General features: G+C 48.2%; 1 protein-coding gene across 1 annotated transcript; it reads right to left on the bottom strand.

The window, feature by feature from the left end:
• Window positions 1–790: 790 nt before the first annotated feature.
• On the bottom strand, window positions 791–11,449 carry K441DRAFT_666292 (putative dynein heavy chain, cytoplasmic; the record flags this gene model as incomplete). Its single annotated transcript, XM_067649645.1, has 2 exons — window positions 791–1,697; window positions 1,757–11,449. 2 exons carry the CDS (start codon window positions 11,447–11,449, stop codon window positions 1,257–1,259), a joined length of 10,134 nt encoding a protein of 3,377 aa, XP_067499764.1. The 3' UTR covers window positions 791–1,256.
• Between the last annotated feature and the right edge of the window lie 2,448 nt (window positions 11,450–13,897).

Here is a 13,897-nt window from a genome sequence, read left to right as displayed (position 1 = left end):
GCAGACGAATGAGGAGGAAAAGAAAAGACCAGAAAGAAGAGTAGGGGGCGGATGGAGTGAGGGCGGATGGCGTACAAAATTAATTTTATGGAGTTAGGCAGTGAGCGGAGTGGGCGGAGTTTTGTACGATATGATGAGATACCCCGAAAGCGGCTAATTTCTGCTCTTTGCGACAAAAATTTTATGAACTCTGTAAACTCGTGTTAATAAAACCTCTCATAGATAATGTGAATAACCTTAAATTAAAATTAAGAAAATGGTTGAGTGACATGTCTTCTTGCCTCCCTTCTGAGGCTAATACCTCTATCTACATCCGTCCGCTACTTTGTCTAACTCGCGTGCGCTCAATCACGGATTAAACCTTTCGTGTGTTGAACCCACTTGTGTCTCTCCTCACTTGTGCGTTTACGCGCGTCCCTCTTTTTGTTTGTTGGTGGAATGGGCTTTACGGAAATGGCGGGAAGCGGTAATAGGTCTCGTCTATAAATGATCACCCCACGCCAGTGTAACCCGTAAGAGGTTGGCCCCTCACTGTGCCCGAAGTGCAGCTCTACATGAAATTGGTCAAACATGACCATCTAGTGGCTACAAAAGTCTCAAACGTACCCTAGCATGTTAGTAAAGATGTCGAGCACGATCGGGTCTGCTTACTTTGTTTCAGTTACCTACCCCTTGACTCGGTCACCGACCCGGTCATCGACTTGGTTACTGACTTAGTACCCCTTTCTTATGGATATGTAGAGGCCCTAGTGCCATACAGAATAGATAGAGTCCTTATCCTTCATTGTCCGTTCGACAAAAGAACATACAGTAGAACATCTTCATTCACACTAAAAGATATAAAGTTACAATCTAAGAGCAACATCGAACATAATCCACTAATCCGCACTCTTGTCCTTCGTCTCAATCTCTCAAAAACAAAGGAAATGAAGAAGTCTGGTCTGGCAAGTAGAGTAGCAGGAACGGCCGGGTATATCTGCTCTCCAAACACGCCGAAAACAACAGAAACCCCAAAAAGACGCCACTATCCCATGCTAAGAACAGTCTCGTAGACGGACACCCTCTCCCTTAGAACATGCAAATGCCACATAGCGCCACTGCCTGCCCAAAATATCCCTAATTGTGAAGTTTGATGGAGAAAAGTGTAGAGCGTGCAAACAAAACAAGACAAAACAAAATGTTCCGGATTCCCAACAGGCACCGCCGGCAAACAACCGTCGGTCTCATCTGTCCCGACATCAAAAACCAATACCTCCTCAGTTCACAGCCTCCGCCATTATTTGCTCTCCTTCATCTAGCATGTTCATAATCAGTCTCAGATTGCCCACCATCTCTCGTGCCTGTCCAACTAGCAGCAGCTTCTCCGCATTCGCTGGCAGGCCTAGGTACGTCGGCGGCTCGCGTTCTGGCAGTGCGTTGACCCACTTCATAAAATCCTGCCAGCCAGTTGTGGTGGGTAGCGTCAAGCCCGCATCCTTGACAATGTGGAAGCTCTCGTCGAATGCTGCCGGCATCATGACGCTCTCAACGAGAGCCCGCAGCGAGTTGAAATCACCCTCGTCGTCGATCTTGCCACCGTACATCTCTGTCATCAGTGTGCATAGCATGGCCCACGGTATGTTCTTAGGCGCGATGTTGGTTCGACCATGCGCCACCGAGTCTATCCATGTGTCAATAATGAAGCTACAGCATTCATACTGTAAAACAAGTTAGCAATACTATTCGTACTGAGTAAGGGAGTATATAAGAAACTTACGTCACTGTCATTGAACTCCCAGAAACCCTTCCATCCCAAGCTTGGGGCATAGCGTAGCCGTTCCTGGACAACGGCATGGAGGAAGGATAGCAGGAGATAGACGCGTGCCTTCTCAACTGGCTGCTTAGTTGCCTTCTCCGCCAGCGATGAAAGCGAATCCTTCATGTTAGCCCGGATGCCGGCTGGTTGCTCGTACATCAAAACACGCGAAGCCCGAAGGAGATTGACTGGAATCTTCGGGCTGGACTCCATAGACAGAAAAAGTCTGAAGTCAGGATGAGGCTTGAGCGAGTCGATTCGTTTTTCCAGGCTCTGCAACCAAGTTGGTGCAAGATGGACGTTCTTAATAAGCACCCAGGATCCCGTAGCGGCTGCATTACTGATAGCTTTATCTGCACTTGCCACCCCTTCATTCGAACCCATGGCAATATTCGTACAGCTCGCGCGCTCGCGTTCCACTAGATTATCGACTTTGTAACTTGCGTCGAAGCCAGGGTTGGAACTTAGTGCAACCGGCGTGGTGGCGGTGACTTGTTTAACGATCTCGCCCAAATCTCCACTGGCATCCAACAATCCTTTGCCGAAGACTTCGGTGACGAAACGCTCAACAGCAGGCACGAAACGATCCACACGGAAAATTTTGACGAGAATTAGAGCCCGAAGCTGCTGGTCAAATTTCCCCGTCTCCGCAGGCCATACTCGAGGAACACATTGCTCTGCCAGCTCTTCAGTGAAGAGCGTGTTCCATGCCGATGCGTCCAATCCTTCAAGCTCGTCCTTGAACAGTGGAAGTTTTGATGCACGCGCCATTGCCTCATCTTTCCGGTCCACTTCCGTTGACACATCAACTCCTTCAGTATCCTTGTCGAGGATAATGTCAATAAGCCCCTTGTCCATCTTGTAGGGCGCTGCTTGTACTAAAAGCATAGCTAGTGTGACGCGGTCCTTTTGCAAAAGGGATAGTGAGGTACGGCGATAGGTGTCCGCAAAGAGTTCGCCCAAGATATGATCAATGCGCGCAGTATGGTTACTTGCTTGTCCTGATTTCTTGACACGTTGGAGAACTGCGTCGAAAATTCCCGTGAAATACTGAAGGGAGAATTGGTAGAAGTGGTTGATGTGATGAAGTTGCTCCAATACCGCGAAGATTGCAGAGCAGGACCGAGCAACAACGGTATACTGGAGCGTGATGTTCTCAACTTCGGTCATAACGCCTTCAGTTTCAGCCACCTTGGCGGTAATCTCTGCGGCTTCCTTCTTAAGGGTCTCAAGAGTTTCAATCACACGATCATCGTCAAGGATGTTGCCGCGAGACTCATTCAGCGCTTGAAGCAGTCGTTTTTCGAGTTGTCGCAGATGGACGCTGAATTCTCCTTGCATCTTGATGAGATTTGACCGTCGCTCATCCACGTCGGGTCGTTCAGACTTCAAAACTTCATTGAGCGTCTGCGTCTGTAAGCTGCTCTGGGTGACGGTGAAATTCACAAAGGTGGTGCGACTGCAAATATCAGGTGCGAATGTGGCCGAGGGATCCCGCGTAGATAGGAAGAGCTTGAAAGAAGGCGAGAAATCGATCTCCTGCTTGCCTAATTGTATAAGCACACGGCCACCAGTCTTTTGATATTCTTTGTTGAGGACGTGGTTCAGGATAGGGTCCAAGTGCTCGGCATCCTGAATAAGAATTGGATTACCAAATCGAAGCGAGCTTTCAAGTTGCTTGGTGAAAGAATCGTCCAGGAAACTTGTGACTGTAAGTCGACGATCCTTACATTCGTTCTGCAAGAACTCTGTGACTCGGCCCGAGGGATCGATAATCAATGGATATCGATTGAACCTCTTTAGGATGATTGCATTCTCAGTACACAAATCGTCAACTGGCAATGAATTGTCTTGCCAGCTTAGTCTTTCATCAGCTGTCGAAAGGTATTCAGTGACCGGGTTAAGAGTCTTATAGCTGATTCCAGAGAGAGAAAGGTGATGAAGCCAATCATCCATCATGGTCTTCCGGTATTGCTGGTCATAGTAGCCTCCGTATGCGATGAATGCTGCGGCGACGAGAACATCCCCGACAATAGTGTTAATTTGAGTCTCAAATGACCGACTACTTTCCTCCCATCTAGATCTCTCGGAAGAAAGACTGTCCAGAAGGCGTACACTTCGATCGACCTTGAACTGAACTCTAGCCATCTCCGATTTGATGGCTTGTGTTTCGCTGATGAGAGCTGCGTATTCAGTCTTGTACCTTGAGATGCTGTCCTCGAGAGCCTTGATGATATCTTCGGTCTCTTGCGCTTCCTTCTTAGTCTTTTGAGCTTCCGCTTCGAGGTGGCCTACTTCTTCCCGTAGAGGCCCAACCCGATCCAAGATTTCAGAAAAGTTGACTTGAGCATGAACCCATTGAACGAGTGGACCGCATGCCTTGCTAGCGCGGTTGACCCTGTCGAATGTGAAATCCTCCTTCGAGAGATATTCATTTTGCATCCTCGTACGATGATTCCGGGTCATTTGCCTCTCGTTGTCATAGTTGACTATGCTAGCAATGAAGTCGTCGCGCCTGACAATAGCCAGTATTCCTTTCCAACTGTCGAACTTGTGGCCAAGTAAGGTGCAGACTGCCTCGAGAGCCAACTTCACGCCAGCCGGTGGGTTTTGCATTGATCGAACTTCTGTGAGATGTTGCCTCTTAATGTTCTGGACACTCTTCTGCGCCTCAAGAACAGCAGGTTCTGCGTTTGCCAGATCGTTCATCACAACCTGTCTTCTCAACGCAATTTCCTTCTCCGATTTTTCCAGAAATGCCTGGATTCCCAAGGATGTCGTTTTGCTTTGTTCAGCTTCTCGTTGGTCGGCAATCATTCGCTGCAGTTTTTCATTGGCTTCTGCGTCCTTCTTTTCCAATTGGCCCTGCTTTTCCGCCAGGCTCTTGCGCAAATCTCGAACTTTATCCACAGTCTCTCGCAACTTCTCTAATCCTACGTTAAGATGTCTCTGTTGTTCCTCAAGATCCTCGCGCTTCTCGTTATATAGCTTGACGTACTGTGCAACAAAGTCAAGGAAATGCCGGGGAGTGAGGTAGGTAACCTTGTTCTGTTGCTTCTGTAATCTCTTGTTGAAATAATGCAAGGAGAAATGGATGTAGACCATTGCATTCACAACTGCTTCACGGTGTGATGGTGGAAGGTTCAATCCACGATGAGCTACGGGAATAGTATCCGGAGCAACAAAGTTGGCTCTATCCAAGTCGACAGATTGTGTTAACTCAGAGCCGACTTGGAAGAGAGCTTGATCAGACCAGTCGCCGAACCAGTTAAGAACGCATCTGTTAAACAAGGCAGGGCTCGTTGCCGCTTTCGACGATAATCCTTCTTCTGGTGGGTTCATCGTGAAAACAACGTGTAGATTTTTCACGATCTGTTGTGTGAACCACTTATAAAGCTCCTCCTGCGAGTCCAGGAGCAAACCTTGCCTCTGGGCTCCCTCCTTGCATGATGTCATAAGTGAAGCATACTCATCTCCTTCGAACAATCCCGGAACTTCGGCGTTGGCAAGCAAAGTATTCATGCGTTCCAGGAAACCTGAGTCGAGAACGTTGGATTCGTCCATAATAAAACAAATTTTCTCACCCTTGCAACCACACCGTCGAAGCACATTTCGCAGATCCTCATCGAAGTCTTCGGCTGAGTATTTTCCGTGAACTTTAATCTGATAAACTTTGAGTCCGTTCATCCATGCCACAAAGCGGGACAAGGTTGTCTTTCCACTTCCACTGACACCGATTAAGATAAGATGTCCTTGAGGCTGACGGAATACACGATCGATCCGTAAGACGTGCTCTAGAACATCATTGAAAAGGATCAAGGGCACATCGACCTCTTCCTCGCAGAAGGTTTTTAGTCGAGCTTTGACAAAGTCTCGAAGTTGGTCACGATCAACCGGGACGTAGTTCTTAGAAAGCCAATTCGAGAACAGGATAGGACCGCCAAGCGCTTGTTGTTCGTCGATGGTCGGGAAATGCTCCAAAGCAACCCGGTGGACGCATTCCTCAGTCCACTTACGCTCTTCTTCAGCAATGAGGCGATCTTGGAAAAGTCGAAGAGCTTCGTGCGCCCAAATCCTGACCAGTCCTTCGAGAGTTAAGCTTTCGAGTGGTCTAATGGCTTCGTAAACGCCACGTACCCATCTAGTAAGCTCTCTAGGAGAATAGACGTAGTGTGGTTGAATCTCCGGGGTAAACCTCTTTTGTGATTCGGCGTAGAATTGAACCATCGCCTTTGTGAACGGTTCAGAATAACCACGCAGGGCTGGAAGGATTTTGAGAACGGCGCTATTGAAGGTTCCGTAGATTTGAAGAAGCGACTGTTCACCAGGATAGTCGACCATTATCAAGGGCGAGTGACGCAAAAATCTGAGGGCCATAGGGGTACGGCCCGCGTCTGTGGGTGGATTGCAAGCACCGACAAATTGAATGCGGTCTAGAGTAACCCAGGTCTTATCAGTAGTTCTCCAGAATCCGTTCTGTTCAACGAGCTGGCGCAGGAACGAGATAGCCCGCTGAGTCCCATATTTGTCAGGAGCTGGCAAGTTGATTTCGTCACAGAAAATTACCAGCCAGCGGCCGATCTGCGTAGGTGTAAGAACTACACCGTTCAGGGTTTTCTTGTATTCACAGTACTGCTCGAAGGTCTTGATGAGCAGATCTGGAGTTGTCGCACTTGAGAAATTCAACCCCACAACTTCCATATTGGGTAGCTTTCGCAGAGCACTGAACAGAGTCATGGTTTTACCTGATCCGGGGGGACCACATAACAGAAGTGGCTTATGCTCTGCGAGCCATGAATATAGGACATCCTCATGCCGGACTGTGTCTAGTGTGGGAATGACTACGTCTGTTTGGGTGATTGAATGGGTATTGACCTCGATATTTGGAACTTGGGATTGCCATAAAGTCCAGTCTGTCTTTGGTAGAGACACGTCGAAATCGATGAGTGAGGTCCCTTCGTTGAGGATGGGTATATCCACTGTGGCAAGACCAGCAATAAGGTCTCCAAATGCTTTGCGGTCAACTAACGGGCAGTCTCCAACCAACGACCATACAAGGGCAAGCAATAATTTCTTTGAGAGATAAGATTCAATCTGAGAGTCTTCCAAGGGGAAATCCTGATGCTGGACATTGTATTCTAGAACGGACCTGCACGTTTTATTGAGGAGTGAGAAAAGAGTGTTGAGTGCACGGATGTCCGTGAAGTCCATAATGTGGCGAAATTTGCGAGAGACACTCAGTGCTTTCTCGATAAACCGTTCCTCGTTCAGTTGAACTTGTAGGAAATCAGCGACCTGTCCCTGGACCACAAGAGCCTTTTGCGAGAGTTGACCTGGTGCGACAGAGTCATCCTCCAGATCTTCGAATGGAACCGCGCGAAGATTTTGGATGTAGTTGGAAATCATCATTTCTGTTGCGACCGTATCATCGCTGAACCAGACCATGCCACATCGGCTGACAGTAGCAAGAGTAGCATATTTTAGGGTCTCGACTTCAAACATTATCCGTATGTTAGGGGGCAGATTCAGACGCTCGCCGTTTGGTAATGTCAAAAGTTTATTGTCATCTAGGACGCTGTTCAAATTCTCGACCCATTCTGGATCAACATCGCCATCAAAGACAATCCAATGTCGTTTAGTGTCTTCTCCACGGAGGTTGTCGACAATTTTTCTCAGAATGCTTGTGAAGAGCCCGTCGGTCCATTCCCTAGTTGTGCTGTCTAAGCTGCCATAAAGGTTTTCTTTTGACATGACCTTCGGGTCAATAACGTGACAAACTCCTTCAACTCCTTCGACACGCTGTAGCGCTGAGAGCAAAGTTTTCCACGCAGTGGACTTGCCAGATCCGGATGACCCAACCATCATAACGCCGTGATGAAGAGATTGTATCTGGTAGAGCTGCAATATTTTCGTCATCCAGGCCTCGCTCACAATGAGCCTCGACTCGGCGGCAGCATCGCGGATGGCTTGCTCTAATCTATCAAGAGGCGCAGGAACGTATTCTACACCTGGGAAGGATTCTGCTTGTATATCTTTCATGATTTCGACGTCGGAACGGATTAGCTTTGGGGCCATCGTTTCACGTAAGCTTTGAACTATGATCTGTGGTTCGATGGTCACTTCATCAGGTAGCCCTTGGCCCTGGCTAGCGATGCGGGCGCGCTTCAGTCCGCCAGAGCTGACGAGGACACTCTTTAAGGCACGCAAACCAAAGTCGTAGTGGGCCTGGTTCGACAAGCCGACTGAGCACTTATCAAAGAATGGCACAACTTGTTTGGACAACTCCTTAGCGCGAGAGAACCCTTGAGAGTAGAGCATGACTTCTGCAATAAGCTCTTTATCAGGTTTTGACATTGCGACGCTCCTGAAAAGCTTCTTCAAGTTGTCAGGTAGGTTGGATCTGCCAGCGTACCCAGGATTCATAGTGATGAAGATTCCGGTATGGGCGTTGACTCGAAGTTGACGACCGATGAGCTCGATCTGAGATTTTTCTTCCCCAATGCCCTTTCTCAGACCAAGTTGGATATTCTGTACCTGTTGGGAGACGGCTGACAAGATTCGTTCCTCGAGGCGGTTAAATTCGTCGAAGCAGCCCCATGCGCCCACTTGACATATACCGAGGAAAATGCGACCCATCGCTTGGAAGTCGAAAGTGTCATCGCAACAGAACACCAGAGTGAAGCGACCAAGTTGCACACCCAAAGCCTTGACAGACTCTGTCTTCCCCGTGCCGGCCGGACCGTAGGGAGAACCTCCAAGCCGTTGACATAATGCTTGTGTCAATGTTAAGAAGCAGCGATCAGTTAAAGGTGTGCGGACGAGACGCTCTGCTACACCAAGATACTCGAAGCCATAGTCGAGGGTTGCATTCGCCATCTTGATTTGCAGTCGCTGTAATAATTCCCTCTCTGGCTCATATACATAACGCATCGAGAGAAGCCACATATGATGGGTCACAGAATCAGCTCCGGCTTGTCTTAGGCTGTTGATGACATCTCGTTGATGAACAAACTCTGTGATGAGATGTTCGCACTTCCTCCTGTGAATTGGCTCGAGATCTCCTAGAACTGATGTGGCAAGGAGCTTGAGGATGCCGACATGCTGGTTATATAAACTAGATAGACATGCACCCCCGTCACTCAGAGATGCTTCTACAGATGCTGTCCAACACACTTGAGTTGCTAGGACCACGATCTGGGCCGGATATTTCGTGACATAGGAGTCAAAAGCCGCGGGGTCCATAGACTCAGCAATGAGGAGAGCCTTGAATTCTTCGGCTGCCTCATGAAGGAGTTCCGCGAGAGTGTTTTTCATATTGAGTTCGAGTGCGGCTAGCCACTCGTTGACTCGAGGAGTCTTGGCCAAAGAGATATCTTTTTTCAGCATGACCTGCTCTCCCTCCTTTGAGGTGAATCCAAGTATAGTTGAATTGTCATCGGTTACGAGGCCAGATATTCCAGCAAACATTTTCCTCAAATGCTTTGCAATCCGAAGAGTGTCATTATTGTTGCCAATAATCTCAAGAAGATCCTCGTCACCGACAAAGTAGAATCGCGGAAAGGACACTCTTTCTCGCTCCAGGTATTCACCGAGTGCCTTTTGGATCTTGTTGAGCAGCTCGGCCAGACGTTCTAAGGATTTCTGAACGCCAGATATGGCAAGCACATCAAGGACAAATGGTGATCGAGAAACCTTCTTCATCACAGAGAGAAATTCAGAGTTGATATTCTGGAAACGGGAGGACTCCATTGGCAGGAGGTGTTTGATGTCAGCATTTCCGGTGAAAACGCCCTCGAGGTATACCCATTGACGCTGCACGTCTATCCAGACATCGAAGAGGACATGAACGCGGTTCAGCTTCTCCTCCCATGACGATGCGTCCTCCTCGAATTCTTTGTAGTACGGTGAGTGTCTCATTGCCTGAAGAGAATTCAGGTTCTCACTGCATTTGGCGAAGAGGTCGTCCCAGCCACGAATGAGTCGGCATTTGTTTTGATAGTTAACCAGATCCAGAGAGTAGTTTTGCCAGGTTTCACGCACTTGCTTGAGAAACTCTTCAAGAGCCATCTCACCCTGAGCTTGCGCAATTACATCGCGAATAACAACTTCACTTGGGCCTAGCTGAAGATCCCAAACATCTCCAAGTGTTAAGGAGAGCTGAGAATACCTCTTGGTGGGCTTCAGCTGCTTAAAAATCTTGACCCAATGTCGCTCCCTCACTGCCTCTGACCGCATCTCCCCTAGTAAAGGGTTTACTTTCAGCAGTTGACGTAAAACATTCTGAACATGCTCGAACGCAGCGTACTGGCGCATGCGGCTCGGCATCTCTTTTGTCATTTTGAGAAGATTGTCCAAAGATTGTCGTAACTTGCGAGGCTGTATGCTAGTCCAGAGAGTGTCTCGGAGATCATTAAGGCTGTTCCAGATTGTGGTTAAAGCGGCCCAGACTGACTTAAAGTCCTGCACTTCTTCAAGTAAGGCGGAGAGAACGTTTTCACCTGATGCAGGAAGATTGAGGGCTTCCTTAGCTTTTGACACCATCATGGACTCGTTTCGCAGTTGAGTAAGTTTAGTATCAAAAGATTGCAAAGTGAGCGACGCTTCCTCTGGAGGAATTGTCCCTGACACTGGCTTCTCTTCGGCCCACTGTGCTGTGATATCCGCAATTTTCTGATTGACAACCTTATCTTCTGCGACAATCTTTGCTCGAAGTGCGTCTGTTTGATCGTTGACAATCTTGCCCTTCCTCTCTAGAACTTCGTTAAGTGTTGTCCACTCATGATCGATTTGCTCCATGTGTAGCCAGTCGGCAGGAAACTGATAACGTTGACGAGTTAAAGCTGTCTGTCCTTGTCGGAAGATTTCAACTTCTGGTCCCCACGCCTGAGCTTTGCGTTTACATTGCTGAACAGTGGTAATGAAGGTGACTGCCTGTGCAGTAGATGAAGCTTCCAGAGACTGAACCTCAAGGTCCTTGCGGGCCTTTTCGATTTCCACGAAGACCTCGGTCATACGATTTCCAAGCCTCCCAGCGAACTTGAGAAGGATCTCATGTTGCCATTGATCGTACTTAGCATTTACTTTCACTTGCACTTGCTCGTAGTCGATAGTCACATATCCAAACGAACGGCTCACTTCGGAGGTATCGAAAGTGGCTCGTGTTTTGCGAATTTCCTGCAAGAGTTGCAGCCACCTGGAAAGATCTTCGCCCAATACGTCGTAAACGTGCTCTGACTGGAGATCCCACAAAGACTGGAATTGGAGCCATTTATCGACGTACTCGGCTATACCACGAATCCTATCCTCTACAGCACCGTAGACTAAGATCAAGGAATCGGTACAGCGACTTGGGAGGTCGGAAAATCGAGAAGATGATGCGTCATTGGCAACTTCTAGTCGCATTTCATACCGGGAAGCCTTTACTTTTTGCAGAGTACAAATGATTCCAAGCCACTGATGTAGTTGCTCTAACCAGCTCGCTCTCGCAAATTCAAGCGGTGGGTCAAGGTAGATGACTTGGTTGCGCATAGTAATCTCATGGACGAGATGAGCTAGCTTGGGTAGTTGTTTCACTTGATCTGCGACGTCCGTAGACTTCGAAGTTGTGCGACGTTCTATGGTATCGACATTGCTGAAAACGCCAATCCACTCCATGATTGCCTGGTTTAATCGCATTAAAAGAACCGATTCGATCCGGGAATTCATTTGAGAGACCCATTGGGAAAGATTGGCGTAGTTCTCCAAATTAAGTTGGTCCACAGCCCTCTGAATGGTCTCCAGGTTTTGACGAAAGGATTCCATTCCATACGGGCAGGCTTCAAGATCCCCTAAGGCTTTCTCGACCCTGGCGTTGATAGCAGCTAAGGTAGATGTTTTCGTTTGCAGCAAGGATGTAGCAGCTGCGAATTCGCGCACGAATTGTACATGCTTGCTCTCGCCTCGCCCAGCAGCCCCTGCTTGATTTGAAGGTATGAATGGTCCCTGCCTAATATGAAGATCGTAGGCATGGACGAAAGACTCCCATTTCAGTGGAACACCTTTGGTAATGAGGCCTTGCGCATCGTTCAGATAGCCATTCAATAACATCGAAACTTGGGCCATCTCTCCGATTGTTCGGATGGTTTGCGAATATGTCCGGACGCTCTCCATCAGACTGACTGCATAAGGGTAGACTCGTTTCGCTTCCTTGGAGATATTGTTGATGGCATGCGGAACTTGATAATTGCGCCACGTCAGATTTCGAACTTCTTTGAACAAGGCAATAATTTGAGCGTCAAAATTCACGCTCAGCTCCAAAGTGTTACCCGCTGCCCGGTTCCGCGAAATGAGGAAGAGTCGACCAGCGATGGAGAGTTTCCGTCTTGCGACTTCCTGAAGCCATGACTCGAAAATTGGTCTCGTATCAAGCTTTTTTCGGAACATGCTGCTTTCGCTTTGAAGTTTCTGTCCCTCGGCATGCAAGCCCCAGTCTTTCCCCAGGATATCTTCTACTTTCTTCATATAACCATCCAATTGTCGTTCAATTTGACGAGCCCAGATCACCGCACCCGAAACGGGAGCGAAGTCGCGGAGCTGTGCCATTGCATGGGCTTCAGAATTCCCATACTGTTGCTTGAATCGTTCATGAAGGGCCGATATGTCGCGCTTAACGTTGTCGATAAGCTGAGTCTGATATTCAGAAATAGCTCCCCGGATCTTCGGGCGTACGAATAGAGGGTTGAACTTCGAGAATACACGGAACATCTCATTGGCGGTCTTTGCAGTGCCAAGTCGGTCTCTCAATCGAGCAATAATCGAGTTCTCTACCCTTGAAGTGCGATCGTTGTAGACCTGTTCGGCTTGTACCCAGATTTTAGTACCTTCCTCGGAAACATTTAATACATCAACATCCTTCAGGACAGCATAGGCTTGTGCAACTTCTTCAACCGCATCAACATCACCAATTTCTTCGACAATGACGGCTTCATAAGGTTGTGATCCGTCGGTAGGGTTTTTGGACGAAGCATTTGATCCGAGGACATTGACGATTGTTCGCTGAAGTTGTTCGTGATTTGTGCGAAAGGTGCTGATGTATTTCAAGCGCTCTTGGGTGTGGATATGCCGCGCCGCGATTTTAATGGGTATGAACTTCTCGTTTCTACGCCTGGTAACTTCGCGAGCAACATTTGTAAACTCCTTAACATTATCCTCCCAAGTGCGCCATATTCCATCTGCGGTCTTCATAATTGATTGGAACTCCGGATAGTCCAAGTGCATCAAAGATTTGCCATGGAGAAGGGCGTGCAGACGTGCATCGAGGTCAGCGGAAATTGCTTCCACTAACGGAAGTGCTCGACGGACAGGATACGGACAAATGCGTAGTTTCTTGTTCATATGACTGAAGATTAACGTGATTGATTCCTGAACTTTCTGAAGCGACGTGGCAGAAAGCAGTTCATCTAAGGGGAAATCGCGCATCAACTGGTTGTATTTCTGAACCATGTCTGTCGTCTCCTTCAATCCGGTGTCGGCACTGAAACTCACAGTTGCTTGGAACCGTTTCGCATTCTTCAAGACATCCAGAGTGAGCCTTACGCCTTCACTTCGAAGCTGTGCTTCGATGGCTTCCAGCGCGGACTCCATTCCAAGCCAGAAATTAATCTCTTGCGCTGCCGTGCCACTACTTGGGTCTCGAGTCTTCTTAGTGACTTCCTGTATTGATTTAATCCAGCCATTAACTATCGATTGCAACCCATTCAGAAAAGTACTGTCCGAGAGAACTGCAGCTAGTATCAAGTCTGTGGTTGGTTTGACAGACCGCTGTTCAGCAGCATCGAGAGCCGACTGAATAACCGGATGTAGGGGTAGTATGAGTTCCGGTATCTCAACGTTCTGTTGCAAGTGCAGCAAGCTCGTCTCAAGCTCAGCAAGCTTCTTTTTAGTTCCAGGAATACCAGTCCGCGCTTCATTATCTCCTTTACTCCAACTATTCGTTAGTTCCCGCTGGCTCTTTGTGTAAACATCAAAATAAGGCGCCAGCGCCAGGTGTACCACGGAGTGAAGGACTTCGAAGGGTGAGACAGCGGAGCCTTGAGCTGATGACGAGTTGTTCTGTGCTGCAGC

The sequence above is a fragment of the Cenococcum geophilum genome (genome assembly GCF_001692895.1).
Source record: "Cenococcum geophilum 1.58 unplaced genomic scaffold K441scaffold_48, whole genome shotgun sequence".
NCBI classification, from domain to species: domain Eukaryota; kingdom Fungi; phylum Ascomycota; class Dothideomycetes; order Gloniales; family Gloniaceae; genus Cenococcum; species Cenococcum geophilum.
The sequence above is the reverse complement of the archived record's forward strand: the minus strand, read 5'-3'. Positions and strand labels throughout refer to the sequence as shown.